Source organism: Esox lucius, chromosome 22 (assembly GCF_011004845.1).
Source record: "Esox lucius isolate fEsoLuc1 chromosome 22, fEsoLuc1.pri, whole genome shotgun sequence".
Taxonomy (NCBI): Eukaryota; Metazoa; Chordata; class Actinopteri; order Esociformes; family Esocidae; genus Esox; species Esox lucius.
In genome coordinates, this window is record NC_047590.1 from 9706421 (window position 1) to 9727270 (window position 20850).

The window sequence follows — 20850 nt, forward strand, 5'->3', positions numbered from 1 at the left end:
GGGTCTCGAACAGCCATTTATGAGAGGTGAACTCCTAGACCGTTTATCTTTTCTCTAAACATCCGCATTCTGATGGAAAAGCTCAAAGCTTTTTTGAGAACACTTCCGACTTCCCCGCTGGAACGAGTTGAGGCCATTAAATTGCTCTTTGTCTACACTTGCTTTGCCTTTTCCAGAATCCCTATAGTAAAACCTAAGTCGCTTAGAACAACTGGGCTGCTAACATCAATGTGTCATGTTTTGGCTTGACAATGGTCCTATTACGTCCAGGGTCTTTGAAAACCAAACAGTCGCACAACATCCATTATCCATCACCATACCTTACTCAGGGGCTTGTTGTACTTTCTGCATGACAATCCCTCTTTTGCCAAAATCGTGGCAAAAAAGCCTGAAACCTGTTTTAATTCCATGTTATAATACTGTTTAGCCAACTCAAGGTAGAGGCTTTCTTCTGGCAAGATATTCAAATAGCTTGTTGGCATGATGGTATTATGTAGTTTTACAGACTGGGTGACCCAAATTCAACCGACATCCTCTGAGATTATCCCTTTTACCTCTCATATCATCCTCCTCACTGTGCGTTAGGGTTTACTTGCATCCCCTTCCAGGCATGTTCATAATTGCTCCAGTGGTTTTCAACATATTAATTATTAGCCTAATAGGGGCAACAGGCATGTTGTTATTCGTTGTTTTACAGCCTGATTCATGAAGCTTAACTTTTGTCACATTTGATTTTTGTCTTCCCTTCCCCATGTTAACTTATGACTAAGAGAGTTTGGAATGTGTCATACAGTCTCATAATTATACCCCAGTGAAATTCAAGAGTTCCGAATTACTTAGATGAACTTGAGAAAAACAAATCGAAAGATACTTTTATTTAATTTGGTTTATAAGAATTCTAAGCTATGCCAATAATCATGATAAATGTGTAGCTAAAAAGCCTAATATGCGAAACAGAACGGTGCTAAACAAAACTATGGAGGGCAGCATTTATTGGTTGTAGCTGGCATATCAAATGGACGAGGTCCTTTCTAAAAACATGCAGAAGTCCACCTTTAATAGTCAACCACAGCTTCTCTCATTATTACCAACAGCTGATTATTCTTTACAGTTGCCAACTCTCCTCTTTCTCATAACCTGTAAATACTTGGGATTTGCTATTCATCTGAATCTGAATAAGGTTATTGTAGGCTAAAACCTTGTATTTGAACTTTGTATTCGAACTGTTATTTTTTTTTTTGTTGATAAAATATACTTTTTAAAGGGAGATTTTGATTGATCATTAAATTGGGTTGTTTGGATATGGATGTTGTTGAATAAGTTGGTTTGGATATGGTTGATTGTTGAATAGCGTGGTTTGGATGTGGTAGATTGGTGAATAGGGTGGTTTGGATGTGATTGATAGTTTAATAGGGTGGTTTGGATGTGGTTGATTGCTGAAAAGGGTGGTTTAGATGTGGAAGATTTTTGAATAGCGTGGTTTGGATGTGGTACATTGGTGAATAGCGTGGTTTGGATGTGGTACATTGGTGAATAGCGTGGTTTGGATGTGGTACCTTGGTGAATAGCGTGGTTTGGATGTGGTACATTGGTGAATAGCGTGGTTTGGATGTGGTACATTGGTGAATAGCGTGGTTTGGATGTGGTACCTTGGTGAATAGCGTGGTTTGGATGTGGTACATTGGTGAATAGCGTGGTTTGGATGTGGCAGATTGGTGAATAGGGTGGTTTGGTTGTGGTGGGATATGATTTTTGCCAGAGGGTGAGACATGGTTGTGACGCAACCCCCCCACACCCCCCGAATGGATCTGGGTATGATAAGGACACTGTAATTAGACCCACATTCAGTTTCTATTCCTTTATCATCTGTAATGAACAAAGAGGTTACTAAGCAACCCAGGAGTAACAGCCAATGGGGTGTGTCTTGATACAGTAGATAAATAAAATAAAAATAAATCAACTTTCTAAAGTGTGTGTGTTTAAGTGTGTGTTAGTGTGTGCCTTGTGGTGGATTGTAGCTTTCAGTGAATTTGTTTTGTTTTTTGTTATTGGTTTCTGTTTGTAAAGGCTATTATTCTGCAGCAGTTTTTTGTGACTGCACTTTAAGAAACAGTTCTTGACATTTTCTGGACTGATTGACCTTCATGTCTTAAAATAATGATGGTCTGTTGTTTCTCTTTGCTTATTCGAGCTGTTCTTCTCATAATATGTTCTTCTATAGTACAGACTTAATGATGGTCATCTGATCCTTTTTTATCACAACACAACTACAAATTAACTTTCAACAACCACACTTGTTAATTTAAATTAATTACAGGTGACTACCTCGTGAAGTTAGTTGAGAGAATGCCAAGAGTGTGCCAAGCTGTCATCAAGGCAAAGTGCGGCTATTTTGAAGAATCTAAAATATTTGCGTTACTACATGATTCCGTATGCATTATTTTGTAGTTTTGATGTCTTCACGAGAAATGATCTTGAATGAGTAGGTGTGTCCAAACTTTTGACTGACACTGTATATATTCCGTATAATACACACACAAAACCCATACACACCAAGGAAACAGGCACACACACATTCATTCCGTCTTATTTGTTTCCTCTCCTTTCAGTAGAATATCTTCATTTCAGTATCTGTCTCACCATCTGTATTCATTTGGGATTCAATGAGATTGCTTTTGCCCGATGTGTGATATAGCCATGGTTACTTCCTAAATGGAGGCCTATTCCCTTTTTTTAGTACACTACATATGGTAAGCCCTTTCCGGTCAATAATAGTGTGCTACTTGGGGAATAGGGTGCTATTTGAAATGGGGATTGACTGTTGACACTGAAGAAAAGTGTCTGCTTTATTTCGGTCTCTCAAAGAAAAACGAGACGAAAACTAATATATTTCCGTGAAAATCAGTTTGTTTGTGACAGTGGCTGTGGTTGTGACCGTCCACTTATCCTACCTGCTAATGAATTTCCAGGAAAGTGTTCTCAGAGAAAACTCCTAATCAGAGACTTTAAATGGAAAGAACCTTGCTTCGTAAAAAAGGGACTCGGAGTACCTGGTTCTTCTTTCTTGTGGGATTCATCTGGCCCAGGAACGAATGACCTTGGCCATGAAGGAATCAACATGCCCATAAAGGAATCAACTTAGCCATAAAAGAATCAACTTGGCCATAAAGGAATCAACTTGGCCATAAAAGAATCAACTTGGCCATAATCCACCTCTGCCTTGCCATGTTTGTCAAAAAGGACCCTCTGCCCTCTTCCCTATACACCCTACTATTTTCAGGGAGTGCCATCAGTCTTCCACAGACTAATCAACCAAATAGACTCTGTAGGAAGTCCTGAAACCTCATTCCAGCAGGTACCAAAAAGGTGATCCGTAGTTAAATGGATTTTCATGCACTTGAATTAGCACAGGCAGGGTTAAAAGAAATACGCGTTTCTTGAAATAAATGTATTGCATTGGCACTCTTCCTGATACTCTCCATACCCTCCTCTCTCCTTCACTTTCTCTCTCCTCTTCAACTCCCTCTCAGCCTCCATCTCCCTATCTCTCCCTCGCTTTCTCCCTCGTTCTCTCTCGATTCCTCTCCCTTTCACCTCTCTTAGGGTCAGGATAGATTATTGCAGGAACAGATTTAATGAAGACCCAGCCTGATGTGTGTGTTGAGATGCATTGGAAGGTCTGCCTGCTTCAGATTGGGCTGGAGCTGACTTTTAAATGGACTATTGATTTCTTCCCCCTCTCTTTCCACTGTAGCCCCCTTACTGCTAACACTCACTGACTTAGTCTACCTGTCAGAAGCCAGCATCTCTGACAGACACATAGACAGGCAGACAGACAGGCGTGTGTGTGCACATAGTTATATAGTTATATATCGATTCATGCATTCACACACACACACCCGGCACACACACAAATAAACCCAGGCTTCACTGTCTCTTGCAGAGGCATTCATCACAGTCTACCAGCCCAGCATGATGTGGATGGATCGGTCCGTTTGGCTCTGATATTTACCGGAGTGTGTTCTGTTCAATTTCACATAATTGCTTAGGTTGTTTTTATGTTGGTCACTATGGGACGTGTGTTTGTTTTCGGGGGGGATATGTTTGTGCATGTGTGTGAGTAACTGTGGGTGATAGTGTGTGTGGGTGGGTTAGTGTGTGTGTGTGTGTGTGTGTATGTGTGTGTTAGCGTGTGTGTCAGGGGTAGTGGTAGTGTTCAACCAGAGACCTTTTAATTAAAGGAGACATTTCATAATCAGGCTTATTAGTTATACACCCAAACCCACACATTCTGCATTAAAGCTCTTCTAATTGGTCCACCACTGTTTTTACTGTTAATTTAATTTAATACACACATTTTTTCTCAAATTATAATATGTACTAGTATTGCGTATATTCTGCATTTATATGCCTGATATAGACAGTATAAACTAAAGTCTGTGAATATTCCATATTCTATCATTCTTTATTTAATAGTTTTTCATTATTCTTTTTTTCCCTCCCATGTTTACAGGCTCGCAAAGCCAGCATTCCATAGTAATCCTCCATTACACCTTCCTTCCCTGTGTTCACCACCAATAAATGTTGATATCGGTGCCACATATTTTGCCCAAATTATTGGATGTGATTTAACCCACCTTCAGTAGTTAGTGTTACCTGACCTGCTCAGGCAGAGAACAACGTGTTCTTTCACATTTCTGAGATTTCATCCAGCAATGTTTCAGTGACTAGCCTCTGCTATTTGAGCAAGGGTCCCAAAGTTGAGGGGTTGAAAATTATAGGGGCTAATTCAAGCCTCCAGTGGCCCCTTCCAGTGAGCCTGACACAAATTCTGTGGGATCCTGTAAAGCATCGAGCGTCGTGAGTTTTCACAATTTTGCACAAGGAAATTTAAAAAAAAATTGTATTGTGAGACTTAATTTGATCTTGAGACTTGACAGATGTAAAAGATTAAATACATCACTAATTAAATGTTACTGAGTTTTATGTCTTGTAAAATAACAGGGGGGATTTGTTAATTTAAATCTCATGCTGTTTTACTCATTAAATGTGGAACATGAATTGCGCCGTTCAGGTCAAGTGTGCCAAAAATTGATTGATTTATTGATGCCTCCCTAATGTCTGTCATGTGTTTCTTCAGCAACACGTGGCTTGAGATTCACAGTCTGACATGGCACATTCTAAGCCGTGGTCAGTACTGCACTATGTAGATTATTGGGTTCCATTTGGGATGGTCACTGGACAAGAGGCCACAAGTAAAATAGATGTTTTGCATTAAATTCTGTTCTATTTTGTATGGCTGGGGTAAAATTTTCCTAGCAGATATTTCTCTCAGATCACTCATGATTACAATAAATGCTATATTTCGCCGCTAGCTGTGAGATGTGTTTATCTTCATGAACATTCTGTGCTTCCATGGGTTTTAAAAGCCGGGGAGGATGATAATCTTACAGCGTTTTTTCCCCTTTCAGTTTCCAGTAGCTCAGGGTTTTTCGATGTGCTGTAAATCAATGGGAAAGGACTCTTAACTAGGATTGTAATAGATACGGTCAGTGTTCCAAATGGCACACTATTCCCTCTTTTGTACACTAACAACTATGGGTATATATCTGGGATAGGTTGGAATTTGGGACACATCCATGGTAGTAATATTAACACGTGGTGCGGTAGTGTTTCCTCCTGCTGACACAGAGAGAGAGAGACTGAGAGAAATAGAGAGAGAGAGAGAGAAAGAGAGAAATTGAGAGAGAGAGAGACAGAGAGGGAGGGAGATAGACAGTGGAGGCTCTTATTATAAGTACCACTAGACACTGGCATCGTTGTGTGTGTGTGTGCGTGTGGTGGGGGGGTAGGTAACAGAACAGTGGGCTCTCTCCTCCAGCAGGATCTGGAAGGCATCATTGTCATTGGCGTCGTCATTGTCAGGTCAAGTGATTGTTACCCAGCAGGTCTCAGCCGCAGCATCACACCTCCATCATCCAGTCCTCTCCAGCTCATCCTTCAGTGGCTGTCAACAGGCTGCTGGAAATATGGTTGTTACAGCTCCTACCCGATTGGTTCCTACAATGTTGTTCTGCCGCTAGAACAGGGCACGATTGGCTATTACAGTGTTCATCTGTAGCTTGTGATAGAAATTTGAAATTGAGAAGCAATATATGATGTTTTAATGTTATTATCATTTTACATTACATTGGCAGTTTATGAGTTCATATTCATTTCTATGGTGGTTTCATTTTTGTGTGCTGTGACCTAGGTAAATGAGTAATTAACAGACCATAGGGTCCTCTGTTTGTCTGTTGAAGAGATCTTAGCTTGACCAGAGAAGGACCTGGCATCTGTTCTGTGTTTAATGTGTGAGTAATATGAGAAGGGGGTGGGCCAGTTTTAGATGTTACTAAGAGGCCTGTCGTACCTAGATTCTTTGATTACTCAGAGTGCGGTCAAACTAGGTGGCCATATAGTGATTATCCCATGCGCATGTAAAAATGTTAAAACCTTTATAGAACTTTGGACTCAAGACCAATTGCATTTTCTTTTACAAGCTAGAACAGGGCTTGATTGGCTGTTACAGTGTTGATCTGTAGCTAGAACAGGGCTTGATTGGCTGTTACAGGATTTGTTTGTAGCTAGAACTGGACCCAATAGGCTGTTACAGTATTAGTGGTTAGCCAGAACAGGACACGATTGGCTCCTACAGTATTACTCTGGTTGCCTAGTAACCCTAACTCCTTGCTGCAGCTCAGAACTATACCACACCCACACAGGTTTGTTTATTCTCCAGAATGAGCCTGTATCTGGGTATTTATTGTTTATAGACAATCCAATGTATGACAACATTGTTTTTGCGCAACACCTCTCTGTTTGACGCCACCTAAGGACGACTGACGACTCAGTGACGGCTGTCTCAGACTGAATGCAGAAGCGAATGACAGAGCGGCAGAAGCTATCTGTTTGAGTTGTCAGGCAATTAGGCTGTAGCTTGGGCAGGACGGGATTGGATGTAAGCCCATGTTTATGCCCAGCGTTGTCTTTGCCTGAGTCTGGCCTCTGTCAGTGAGAGAGACAGCAGACGCACCTTCACCCACTGGCTCTGGCTAACAGTGGCAGGCATGTGGGGTATCGCCCCCAAGCTGTAATTCTGTAATAGCCAATTATGTCCGTGCTGTAATACCTACCCTGCCCAAGTACTGGAATTTATCTTGTATATTTATAGTCCAGCAGTCAGTGTGAGAGAGAGAGAGACGGAGAAGGATAGAAAGGCAGAAAGAGGGAGAGTGAGGAAGAGAGATGTTAAGGGATGGATAGAAAGACAGAGAAAATGAGAGAGGGAGTGTGTGAAAAAGGAACAGAGACAGCTGTTATAATTACAACAGTGGATGTGTCACAGTGTAGCTATTACAGTTACAGCTGGGACAGGATTGGATGTAACCCCGTGGTTATGTCCATCTGGGTCCTTGCATTTCATTATAGTGACAGACAGAGAGAAAGAAAGAGGAGAGAGAGAGAAAGAGAGAGGAGAGAGAAAGTGAGACTGACAGATTTGCCCGTACTAAGCTTTGCACCTGTTTTTTAATGAAGCAGTTGAGAAAAACAGTTTAATTTCTTTTGAAACAGACAGAAAGGGACAGACAGAAAGACGGACGGACTGACAGAGACAGAGACAGAAAGACAGATGGACTGACAGAGACAGAAAGACAGACGGACTGACAGAGACAGAAAGACAGACGGACTGACAAAGACAGAAAGACAGACGGACTGACAGAGACAGAGACAGAAAGACTGACGGACTTACAGAGACAGAAAGACAGACGGACTGACAGCGACATACAGACGGACTGACAGAGACAGAAAGACAGACGGACTGACCGAGACAGAAAGACAGACAGACGGACTGACAGAGACAGAAAGACAGACAGACGGGCTGACAGAGACATGCAGGGGACCAGTTATTATCCAAGGGTAATTATTAAGACTGCAGAACATGTCAGAATGTCGCTTCATTCAGCAGGAATGTTTATTCACTACAGTAGAATACAAAACAGACTTCACACATTGTGTGTCTGTCTGAGTGTGTGTGCGTGTGTGTGTGTGTGCGTGTGCATGTGAGTGCGTGTGTGCCCAAGGAGGTGTATGCTCTTTTTAAACAACCAATCGCCACACACCCTAACCAGCCAGACTTCCCCGCAGCTCATTTTATCTTGTCTTCTCACTCCCTGCAGATGAAAGAGAAGATGTTCAAAAGAAGACTTTCTCAAAATGGATAAACTCGCAGTTTTCTAAGGTAAGGCAATACACTCACGCACACGCTCACACGCACACACACACACACGTCAGACTGGCTGGATGGGTTCTTGGTTGTTTTGCCATTCAGAAGGCAACACAGGCTTCTTGTCTTGTCTGCCTGCTGAAGGGCTACATGGACAGACGGCCGTTGCATCCCAAAGAGGCCCCATGTCCCCTTTATCGTGCACTACCTCTGAGTTTGACTCTGGTCAGAAGGAGTGAGCTACATAGGATGTAGGGTGGAATGGGTGTGCAAGTGTTCAAATAAACTCTCTCACACACACACACACACACACACTGATACACCCCACACACAGGTTGTTTGAACACCACAAGTGCTCGTTTCATTTAGTTTTTGGACCACTTAGAGGTGTATGTCTTATTTTGTTTTTCTCTCTCACGGACCAATAGAAGTCAATATTTACTTTTCCATATAGTGTGGACTAATCCCCCCCCTCCTGACAGTAACACCCTGGAGCGTTTCCACTGACAGCCACATCTTCGGTTGAAATGGAGGAGTAATCTCCAGCTAGGAATAAAGGGCGTCTCAGTGAGTGTGCGTCCCGAAGGGCACCCTATTGCCCATATACTGCGCAGATTTCTTTAACCCTTTAAGCCTGTAGGGGATGGACTGAAGCCGCGTCCCCTGCCGTGAAGCAATCTGACAAATCAACTATTGCTGCTAAAATGGCACCACGTTACCATGTCCCACTGGGCTACGGTCATGAGTAGCTCACAATATGTGTCTTCGGGTGGTCCAAGTGTTCCAGTGTTCCAGTGTTTCCAGTGTTCCAGTGGTCCAGTGTTCCAATGTATCCAGTGTTCCAGTTGTCCAGTGTTCCAGTGTTCCAATGGTGGTGCAGTGGGTGTTAAATTCTGACCCACGGCTAGATCTCCCCGATCGTGACCCACCCTCTCCCTCTCTATCCAGAAAATATAATAATACCAGAAAATATATCTTTAAAATGTGTATTCCACTATACAGGGAATGGGGGCTTTTTTGTCAAATATACTTAATTCCCCGTATAGAAAGGATTCTGTTTGGACGTACGCCTTCCCACGAAAGGACAACCAATCAATGTGAAGGTGACAGCCGTGATGAAAGCAGGTTGGAGCTGTAGGGCTGGAGAGAGTCAGTACCGGAGAGATGACACCAGGTTGTCAACTTTGCGTCGCTAAATGTTTACGTTACTGTGAGTGTGCATTTACATATCCCCTTGTGGAATCAGTGTGTGTGCGTGTGCGCGTGTGTGTGCGCGTGTGTGTGAGATCTCTAGCGAAAATCCCAGAGAGACACATTCCGTTATTTTCCAACTTGATTAGGGGAGGCTGGAGGTGCAGTTACCATGCCGACCAGGGCTCAGGTGTGTGTGTATCGTGTGTAGAGGAATCTATTGAACGGCAGTCTCATCTCCTGCCTGGAGATTAAGTCAGACTTAGGGCAGACAGACACACATACACACACACTAGTGTGAATGAGCACAGTCGCATGTACACGCGTGCGCACACACACAGACGTACGGACACACAGTCGTGTGGAAACCCAGTCGGGGCACGCGCACACGCAGTCACACGCACGCACACGCAGTCACACGCAGTGAGAGGTTAGGAGAGGAATGGAGTAGGGTGAGAGGAGTTCAGACTACGGCCCGGACGAGAGAAAGGATAATGAAAGACAGAAAGAACGGAAGATAAAGGGAGAAAGGAAGAAAAAGAGAAAGCAATGAGAGAGTGAAGGTATCTGTATTGCTCCTGCTGTTATCACCCGCTAACAAAACCCACTGAGAGTGTTAGTCTGTGTGTGTGTGTGTGTGAGAAAGACGGAGAAAGGACGAGAGTGCCAGTCCCTGTGTGGTCGTGGTGGTTTCTGTCACCCATGATGGAAGATTTCATCCGACATTAAGGAAACCGCTCCTCAATGTGAGTCAGAAGTAGCTATGACCTCAGGCTTCAGAGGAAACTCGCCAGTCTGTCCCATGCTGACCATTCTGTTTTCTCTTTATGTTTAAAGGCAATGTTACAAGTTCTTCCGGAGAAAACCCAATCTAGCGCTATGCTGCACCGCAAAACCCGTTCCATTCTACATCCAACACCCTAAGTCAAATGTAATGGAGTCTGTTGCCCAGGTGCTGGCTAGTTGCCTCTAAGATAATGACATGTACTTGCCAGACACAACCGCCCTGTCGACCTGGTACTGAGGCCAGACCTCTAAACAACCGTACACATTTATAAACGTTAAGAGGACTCAGTTTCCAAGGTGTTACGCTGCTATATTATTGTGCTGGGGGACATGAGGGATGTACTACTAACTTTTCTCAGTTTCCTCCAATTTTTAATTTTAGAAGGAGATGAGGTCCTGGTCCACACCTGCGGATTACCTGGTTTGGGGGGACCGTTGCTGTTCCTGTCCTTGTCCACCTGGTCATACTTCTGACCTAGTCTAAAATCAAATATACTCTGGATTTAGCCAAGAGAAATTTATTTATTATTCCAATTGGACTCTTAATATCTCACCCGGCACAGCCAGAAGAGGACTGGTCACCCCTCTGAGCCTGGGTCCTCTCTAGGTTTCTTCCTAAAATTCGACCTTCTTAGGGAGTTTTTCCTAGCCACTGAAATTCAACACTACTGTTGTTTGCTCCTTGGGGTTTAAGGCCGGGTGTCTCTGTAAAGCACTTTGTGACAACTGCTGTTGTAAAAAGCGCTTTATAAATAAATTTTGATTGATTGATTGATAAACCTTTTCCAGACAGAGGAGCCTGGTTTGATCTTGATGATAAACTTTTCTGGTTTACCTCACAAGGCAGACATTGATTCCGTAGTGTGAGGCCACTGTGAGGGGCTTTTTGACCACTTCATCGGACACAACTTTGCCGACAAAGTTCTCACAAACCAGAACCTTCCATCATGCCTGAACACTCTTAAGAGGACCTTTTCTGGGAACTGGATGTAGAATTTGTTGTTTACATGTGCATAATCTTTATGCAGAATCACTGTCGTACTCTTCCTCAGGTAGCCAGAAGATTCCAAGGTTGATAATGGTTTTGAGTACATAGTGAACATGTTTAGGGTACCTTCTGGAAATGCCTTGTAGCTAAGCAAGAAAATGCCAGTGTCAATAAGCAATATTACAAAAATATTAATAATTTAAATCAAAGACAAAACAGTGTCAAAATAAACTTTGATGCACCTACAATAATTGCTCCCTTTGGGCTTATAATACAAGGCAGTCAAGGGTTTTAAACACTTCCAGACCCAATATATCCACCGCAGCCAAATATAATGTTTTATGAACACATTGAAGCCTTCTTACAGATTGGGGAATGTTTATACTCATCCAGAACTGGAGTTGCATGAATAAAATAATGTACCTATATACCCACTGTACCCAGATATAAAGGGAATGTCAGCTTCTTTTCCTCTCAAATTTAGAAGTTTATGACATATTTGGTGATTACGATTTATTTTTTAAGTCTGTTTTTCGACAGTCTTGACTACATGCAAATTGCAATGGTGTTTCCAAATGTTTGAAAGTTAACACATTAATGCGTGCAATGAATTGCGAATGTCAAATACTTAACCCTGTGAATTATTTTGTCCCCATTAACGCATTTTTCTTTTTCGAGCCTCAGAAACATCTTAAGTCAGTGCTCGACTTGAACGGATATGATCCCGAAGTGTTCACTTATTGTCTGTGTACAGGTTACTTTATTGGCACTTGACTTGTGCTCTACCTGTCTAGACTGTCTCACAGATACTTTTTTTCAATATAAAAATGGAAAGTAGCCTATGCGTTCGTTTCATGAATTGCGTTTACTCACCATTTCTGTGAATCCTGCCTAACAGCGTGTTAGCATCATTAGCACCCATAGGCTATGGTTGAACATTATGCGCGGTTCTAAGCTGTCAGAAATTGGAATATCTACTAGAAGACCAGCCGTGCCTCTCCTCTGACCCTTTTCCCCAAATGATCCAGAGACACTGAGTGTGCACAAATCCACCTGTTAACCTTTGTTGAAGCATGGTAATTTGCTCGTTTCATGTTTTTGCTAGTGTATGTCGAGCGTTGATGTTGTTGCCAGTTGCGTTTCCACTAAAACATCATAAATAGGGGAATGAAAACCGTGATGTGCATAAATAAATAACAGATCTCTCCTGATTCATTTTTGTGGATAAACATCCCTAGCCACCTCATGCTCAGTTCCTTTCCCTATGCATTTGGTGGAATCTGGGAATCATTTAATAAAGACACACGTATTTGGTTGTGAGTCGACCATTCATCTAAAGTGCTGTTTGTTTGCAGGCCCCCACCGGAAACCCATACGGACCACATTTCATTTTAAATATCAAATGGCAACACCACACAAAGCACTGGTGTGATTCGTGTTGGATTAAATGCCTGCAGCTTATTGGATAATGTGGATAATGTGTTTTTATTGTTGGTGCCTTGATTAGGAGATCATAGAACTAAGGGATCAGAGACGAGCAGCTTAATATTCCAGGTGCTGCAAAAATGGTTGTCCTTCTGGCTTGTTCTCCCATCGCTGCAGAGGAACTCTACTCGGGTTGTGGCCACTGGGTCGTTGCTCACCTCACTGACCAGGTCCCTTCTGTGTGTGGTGGTTACAAATTTGTCCTATTTCACAATGGTGCCCAATCTGCTCCCGGGAACTTTGAATGCTTTAGCTATGATTTCATAACCTCACCCAGATTTGTGCCTTGACCTAATTATATCTCAGAGTTATGGAAAGTTCCGTTGACATGGCTTGGTGTTTGCTGTGACGTGCACTGTGAAGTATGGGACCTTGTATGATGTATACCTTGTTAAATCATGGGCCATAAATTTACTTGGCCTCAAGTGGACTCAGATCAAGTTCCAGAGACATCTCAAGGATGATCAAAGAACACAGGATGCATCAGACCTCAATATAGACTGTCATGGCAAAGGGTCTGAGCACATTTTTTGATTTTGAATAATTTGGCACAAACTATTTTCATAATGTGTTATTGAGTGTTGATTGATGGCGCGTGTAGGTGCGCGTGGCTGTGATTCTGTGTATATAATGAGAAAATATGCTTTCTTTTGAAACGGACAGAAAAGAGATTATGTAAGTATTAGGCTCACTTGATGTATCAGCCCAGTGATGTCAAAATAGATTACATTTATGTTAATCTTTGTTAAACTGTTAATCACTTTGGCAACACTTTATTACACCCTGACTTTCTTCTAAGTAATTTAAAAATGGTGTGTGTCAGAGAGAAAGAAAGAGAGAAAGAGAGAGATGTGTCCATTCTCTCCCAACCTCATTAGTAGCCTCCCTCTATTTGTGAGTTCAGATGTGGCAAGAGACTCATCTTTTCTCCGGAAATCAATCCGTCTCCCCTTTGGCATTGTGGTCTGTCTAGAGACCCGGGCCTTTATTGAGTCACTGACAGGGAGGCAGGGAGGCGGGACACACACAAATGGGTCGAGCCAGGCTCAAATGGACAAACCCACCGTGTCTCCCCAAGGGCACGGCTGTGGACAGGCCGCCTGGAGATGAGACTAACATCAGCAAACACACTGGGACGGGAGAAGGGGGTGGAGGCGGTGAGACAGGGGATATGTGAGGGAGAGGGAGGGAGGATGCCACAGTAATGCTGCTAGTTCTGTAGACTGGTATGTGGCCTTGGCTGTGGAGAGACATATTCACATACAAACAGGCACACTGGAAACTGGCAGACAGAAAACAGAGATGGAAAGTCAGATAGGTGGACGGACATAGTGGTAGAAGTGAAGGGCCGGGTCTACAACCCCACACGTAATGTAGCTGAGTTCAGTGACAGAGGGAGCCAGCTCAGGGTGAGCCAGCACAGCAGGGTGAGCCAGCACAGGGAACGCAGGGTGAGCCAGCACAGCAGGGTGAGCCAGCACAAGGAACGCAGAGTGAGCCAGCACAGCAGGGTGAGCCAGCACAGCAGGGTGAGCCAGCACAGGGAACGCAGAGTGAGCCAGCACAGCAGGGTGAGCCAGCACAGCAGGGTGAGCCAGCACAGCAGGGTGAGCCAGCACAGGGAACGCAGAGTGAGCCAGCACAGCTGGGTGAGCCAGCACAGCAGGGTGAGCCAGCACAGCAGGGTGAGCCAGCACAAGGAACGCAGAGTGAGCCAGCACAGCAGGGTGAGCCAGCACAGGGAGCGCAGAATGAGCTAGCAGAGGGAGCGCACGGTAAGCCAGCACAGGGAGTGCAGAGTGAGTCAGCGTGATCCTCATTCATGGTGGATTAGATTTCAGACCTGAGCAGTAGTCGTACTGAATCATTATTTGAACCCATTTTCACAGTGGGAGAATTATTATTTATCATAAATAAAGGTCCATTTTGGGCAAGAAATAGGAAAATTACATGTTTAATCAGTATAACTGTTGAATGCACCATTCTGCCTTGTTATTCAATGCTTGCCATTACTTACCGAATCACTACAGGTTTCATCCTGAAATACATGCTGTGAAATTACATCAAGAAATACTGGAGGAATGAAGAGCAGACTCTGAAAATGGGAAGCCATGACTGTTCATCCCTTCTCCACCCAGATCCTAGCGGTGGCGTCATTGTACCAGCTAACGTTAGGCTAATTACTTTAGCTAACTGCATACTGTCTCCTAACCTCCTGCTGAGATTCCATTAGAGAAGGTCAGAGGGGTGGGACCTCTGGCTTCCTCATCCAACACGTTCTTTTGAGACCGAGGTAGGGTTGGCAAGAAGATTACAAAATTGCGTAAAGGCCAGGTACTTGAATTGGGGTAATGTGAGGTTGTCACTGATAAACTGCCGAAGGCTGAAATAATTTTGACTGTTTTTCAAGTAATCCTTTCTATGGATATTTTTCTTAGGGGTTGATAAACATTTCAAACATTACAAACATCAGAAGCAATTATTCAGCCCTGAATACAATGTAAGGTTGCATTCCATGCTGTGCTGGACAATTGCTGCTGCAAGAACAGGATGATGAAATGGAGATACGGCCTCAATAGCAGTCGTGAGAAGCAACAGCGCCGTTACAGCGTGGAGAACAGGCATGGCGATGAGGGAACACTTCTATGAATAAAATACATACCGTATTCTCTGACTGGAAATTTGTGTGAAATGAAAACTGATTCTGAGGCGGAAAACACGATGTTTCGTTCTAGTAGGAATATCTTTTCATTTTGCTGTCTGCTGCATAAAACAACAACCTTGAAGTGAATGGAAAGTCAGCGATATACTGCAGCTGTTTATCTCCGAACAAGGCTACCTAACCCCCATGTAGTTACAGGACTGCTACATCTTTAATGTCCGATTAGATAACAGTCTTTATGACATCTGCTTGTTTGTATCGTATGTTTTCCAGAGCGCTATGTTGCTCAAGGGCAGAAAGGCAGGAGATGAAACCTGCCCTTGTACCTCGGGTCTGAAACCAACCAGATCTGTTCGTTTCCGGTTAGCCTTGCTTGGCCTGGGAATTGACAATGCAGCATCCCGGACACCGATAGCCTGATGGTGTCCCATACTGGGTTATGTTTGGGTCGGAATTTGAACCGGCAACCTTCCTGTATGTAATGTGTGGTGTCGGGGACTGTGTTTCAGGCAGGGAAGCCCCCCATCCAGGACCTCTTCACAGACCTGTGTGATGGCCGTCGCCTGCTGGAACTGCTGGAAGGCCTGGCAGGCCACGGACTGGTGAGTCAATGCACCTTCGTCAACATCAGAACCCCTTGCGGTCATCGTCGTCATCCAACAACCTATTCTCTGGTCTCCACCCCTCCACTTCTACCTCCTCGTTCTGCCCAGCCTCCCCTACTTTCTCCTATCCCGTCATTCCCCACAGCCTCTCCTACTCTCTGCACCTCCTCCTCTGCTCTCCATCTCTTCTGTCCATAACTTTATACAAGCACTTTTATTGCCAAATAAACTTGTCTACCTCTCCAGGAGATGGCCCTGAGCACGGTTTTTAATGTCATATTCACTCATTGTATTCTAATGCATATTTTCCCTGTGTGTGTGTGTGTGTGTGTGTTCACGGTAATGCAGGTGAAAGAGAAGGGATTCTCACGCGTGCACTCGCTCAACAATGTCAACAGAGCGCTGCAGATCTTACAGAAGAACAATGTACGTATTCAGGAGGGGGTAAGAGGAGAGTTGGAGAACGAGTGGGTGAGCAGGAGGAGAGGAGAAAGAAGAGGAGAATGGGGAGAGGAGTAGGAGAGCGAGGGAGATGAGGAGAAGCTAAGGAGGTGGAAGAGACAAAGAACGAGAGGGGGATAAATGTATGACTGTGTGTTAGTACAGAGCACTGGATCTGTGGGTATAAATGTAGATGAATGCACTGAAGTACATTATTTAAGCAATTTTGGAGTTGGTGGTGCTGAAAGCAAACACTAGAAACCTTCAAAGGTGAATCTTGCTTCACACTCACCCCCTCTCCCCACACCCTCTCCCTTTTTTTTATTACACTTCTCCATTACATCCACTCTCTATTGGTTAATCTCTGCCTCTTCTTCTCTCAAATAAACACACACACACACACACACACACACACTATCCTCTCTTTATTACACACACTATCTCCCTCTCTCTATTACACACACTGTCTCCCCCTCTGTTACACACTCCGTCTCCCTCTCTATTACACACACCATCTCCCTCTCTCTATTACACACACCATCTCCCTCACTCTGTTACACACATCATCTCCCTCTCTCTATTACACACACTGTCTCCCACTCTCTATTACACACACTGTCTCCCTCTCTCTATTACACACACTGTCTCCCTCTCTGTTACACACTGTTTTCGTATCTCTATTACACACAAGGTCTCCTTCTCTCTGTTACACACTGTTTTCGTCTCTCTATTACACACACCGTCTCCCTCACTCTGTTACACACTGTCTCCATCTCTCCATCTCCCTGTCTGTGTAACGCACAGGGTATTTTGAATGTTAAGCTCTGTACAGTTTAGTAAAAATGTATAAATACATAGGGTATTTACGAATGTAAGCATGACATGGGAAAATAAGTAAATAGATGGGTTCCACTGGTTGCCCTTTTCTCACGGGTTTGTTCACCGCCTTTTTGTTCACATTTACTTTGGGTGTCAGTAATTCTGGAGGGAGCTGTATATGCCTCTAGGGTTGTCATAAATTTGGGTGGAGGTCTATCTTGCTTCCTTTTCTGTTCAGCACTTATAATACAACTGTCTGTCTCCCTATGCAGGTTGAGCTGGTGAATATAGGTGGAGCTGACATTGTTGATGGGAATCATAAACTGATCCTCGGACTCATCTGGAGCATAATTCTCCATTGGCAGGTCGGTGTGTGTTGCGCATTATGTGAATGCTCAGGTGTGCTATTGTGCGTTTACATGTGTGTTTATGTGTGTGTGTTGGCAGATCATCACGGTCACATTCCCACGCTAGCGTAAGCATCACTGATGCGTGTAACAGTGAAATCTCAGTTGTATTTCAATATTTAGAATGGAAAACGTCATTGTATTTAAATTTTTAACGTGGAAATCTCCATTGTATTTGAATACACTCTTGGTTCCGGGTGCAAAAAGCGAAAAGGCCCTGACAATTAGAAGAGTCAGAGGCTTAAGTGAGGTCTAAGCTCTAGGCTTTGTCATTGAATGAATTAGTGTGTAAATGCAATGCAGTGACCTACTCCCCAATGAGGGCTGCTAGTTCTATATCCACAAGGCCCAGTGCTGGGTTGGGAACCACTGTCAGAAGGGGATATCTAACTAATGAACATGCATTGAAAAATGGGGACAACTGAGGTGCGTGCGTGTGTGTGTGTGTTGATGGCTGGCTGTGGCATGAAGAATCCCTTTGCTTGGAATTCACTTCAATTCCAAAGTGTGTGTGCGTATGAGTGTGTTTATGTGTGTGGTTTAATTCAGTTCCAGCTTTCTTCATGCCTTCTACCAAATGGCGTATTTTATTGGCTGTGATTGACCAGGCAAATATTTATTGCTGTGATTGGCCAAGCTCACATTTTATAGAGCTTCGATTGGCCAGGCAAAGTATTCCTGGGCCTGTAATTGGATGCAGTTGCACAGCCAGACTAATACAGGGGCTATTTTTGGCTCTTACTCTCTGGTCAGATAATGGTGGAGTTTTAATAGTCAGCTGATGTACGGCAGTGTGCCAAGGAACACCGCGCACTTTATATGGACATTTGATCTCGCTTCTCCTGAAGATCTCCTCCATCCGGGGCTCCTTCTACCCCCAGCCTTTGTGTGCCCACTCCGTTGAGTCAGCAAAAGGTTAATTGGTGTTGGTGACGTAATGGACATTACTGCACTGGTTTGATGAGCCAGATGCTTCTATACACATTCCTCCAAAATCCATTTTATTACACCACAGTGCTACATCTATGTGTGGGTGGGTGTAGAGGGGGGCTGAGTTTGTTTCTGGGTCAGAAAGGAAGATTTGGGGGGGAGTTAGTTCGTCTGTGTGTGTGTATTCGTCAGAGTTGGACTTCAACCTTCAGGTGTGTGTTCAGGTGTGTGTGTGTGTGTGTGCATATGAAATTTGATGGAAAGGTGATTGTTACATCTTCCTAAGCAAAATAGTTCAGCCAGACAACCACCCACTCTATCCTAACCCTGCAGCTGGACATGGATGCTCCAGAACTGTCACTCAAACAGCTAACAGACTCAGCTCTCACTTCTGTGAGTGAGGGTGTCTGTGAGTGAGGGTGTCTGCGTGTGAGGGTGTCTGTGAGTGAGGGTGTCTGTGAGTGAGGGTTTCTGTGTGTGAGGGTGTCTGTGTGTGAGGGTATCTGTGAGTGAGGGTGTCTGTGTGTGAGGGTGTCTGTGAGTGAGGGTTTCTGTGAGTGAGGGTGTCTGTGTGTGAGGGTATCTGTGTGTGAGGGTGTCTGTGTGTGAGGGTGTCTGTGAGTGAGGGTGTCTGTGTGTGAGGGTGTCTGTGTGTGAGGGTGTCTGTGTGTGAGGGTGTCTGTGTTTTGGATGTCTTTGAGTGAGGGTGTCTGTGTGTGAGGGTATCTGTGAGTGAGGGTTTCTGTGTGTGAGGGTGTCTGTGTGTGAGGGTATCTGTGAGTGAGGGTGTCTGTGTGTGAGGGTGTCTGTGAGTGAGGGTTTCTGTGAGTGAGGGTGTCTGTGTGTGAGGGTATCTGTGTGTGAGGGTGTCTGTGTGTGAGGGTGTCTGTGAGTGAGGGTGTCTGTGTGTGAGGGTGTCTGTGTGTGAGGGTGTCTGTGTTTTGGATGTCTTTGAGTGAGGGTGTCTGTGTGTTAGATGTCTGTGAGTGAGGGTGTCTGTGTGTAAGGGTGTCTGTGTGTAAGCCTGTGTGTGTGTGTGTGTGTTTGTGGATGAGTGAATCCCAACTCTTCCTGTATGTATGTAGGGAAGATATTTTTATTGTACAGAAAGGTTCTTCCTTAATTCACAGAGGTTACTGCACATGACTGTTGGGGAATTTCAAACTGGGAGTATTTGCAGATTGGTGGTGTGAAGAATGGTTTTAACTTCAACATAATTTACATCTTCAGACATCTGTGTGACTCCCCCCCCCCGTTATTCTATCTATCAGTCCGTCTGTATCTCTGTCTGTCTCTTTCTGTCTGATTGTCTCCCTTGCTCTGCCCATTTCTGCCCCAGGTAAAGAATGTGATGAAGGATGTCATGGCGGGCCTACAGCAGACCAACAGTGAGAAGATCCTCCTGAGCTGGGTACGCCAGTCCACCAAGGACTACTCCCACGTCGATGTGGTCAACTTCTCCTCTAGCTGGGCCGACGGCCTGGCCTTCAACGCTCTGCTCCACAGCCACAGGTCAGGGGTCATCTCTCAAACATTATTGAATGGCTCACCCCTAAGCTCAGTGGAGACATGGACGCCTTTGAGTAGGAGCACTGATCCAGGATCAGATTTGACCTGATGGGATTGGAATGGTTGATCCTGGATCAGCACTCTTTCACTGACATGCCTTTGTAGAAACATGGCCTGGTATCCATGTATTGTCTAGGTCTGGAAGAGGAACTTCTTTGCGACATGTTTTTCTCCTCCCTCCAGTATTTGGCGGTCCTTTCTGTCACCTTAAGCCAGGGGTTCCCAAACTTTTATGGCCGATGACAAATAAGTCATGTTTTTCTTTTGAAATTCACAAAATCTAAACAAATTCTGAAACCAACCTAAGCCCTGTGAGATCATTCTACTCTGTTTGTCCAAATTCTTGCCCCAACTGAACTGAACACCCGTGAGAGCTCCATTGCCCTCTTTTGATAATATATTTCTTCTGAAATGACAAATTTTTTCACTGACCTTCTTGCCCGTAATAGACTATGGTTGCACTATAGCCTGTGCATGCGTACCCCTGTGACTTTGTTATGCAGGACACAATGTACCAGGACCCCTGAGGTTCAGAACTCTCCCTCATCAATGTATCCTCTATCTGCGAGAGCTTCCTTAGCTCTTCTGAGACGAGGTAATTGGGACGTAGCAGGTTCAGAGTAGCTCACTTGGTGAGAGCACAGCTCTGATGCCACGTTTCCACTGGTGCTTTACCCCGGCACCAGGGCTACACCAGTGAT

At 44.2% G+C, this 20850-nt stretch overlaps 1 protein-coding gene across 4 annotated transcripts in view; it reads left to right on the forward strand.

The window, feature by feature from the left end:
* The window catches only part of dmd (dystrophin), a 171962-nt gene that overhangs the window by 39355 nt on the left and 111757 nt on the right, over positions 1 to 20850 (forward strand). For all 4 annotated transcript variants that reach the window (XM_034289748.1, XM_034289749.1, XM_029116727.2 and 1 more), the window contains exons 2-6: positions 8220 to 8281; positions 15888 to 15980; positions 16332 to 16409; positions 17516 to 17608; positions 19920 to 20092. In XM_034289748.1, coding sequence (XP_034145639.1) covers positions 8220 to 8281; positions 15888 to 15980; positions 16332 to 16409; positions 17516 to 17608; positions 19920 to 20092 — 499 coding nt within the window. The remainder of the gene's footprint in view (positions 1 to 8219; positions 8282 to 15887; positions 15981 to 16331; positions 16410 to 17515; positions 17609 to 19919; positions 20093 to 20850) is intronic.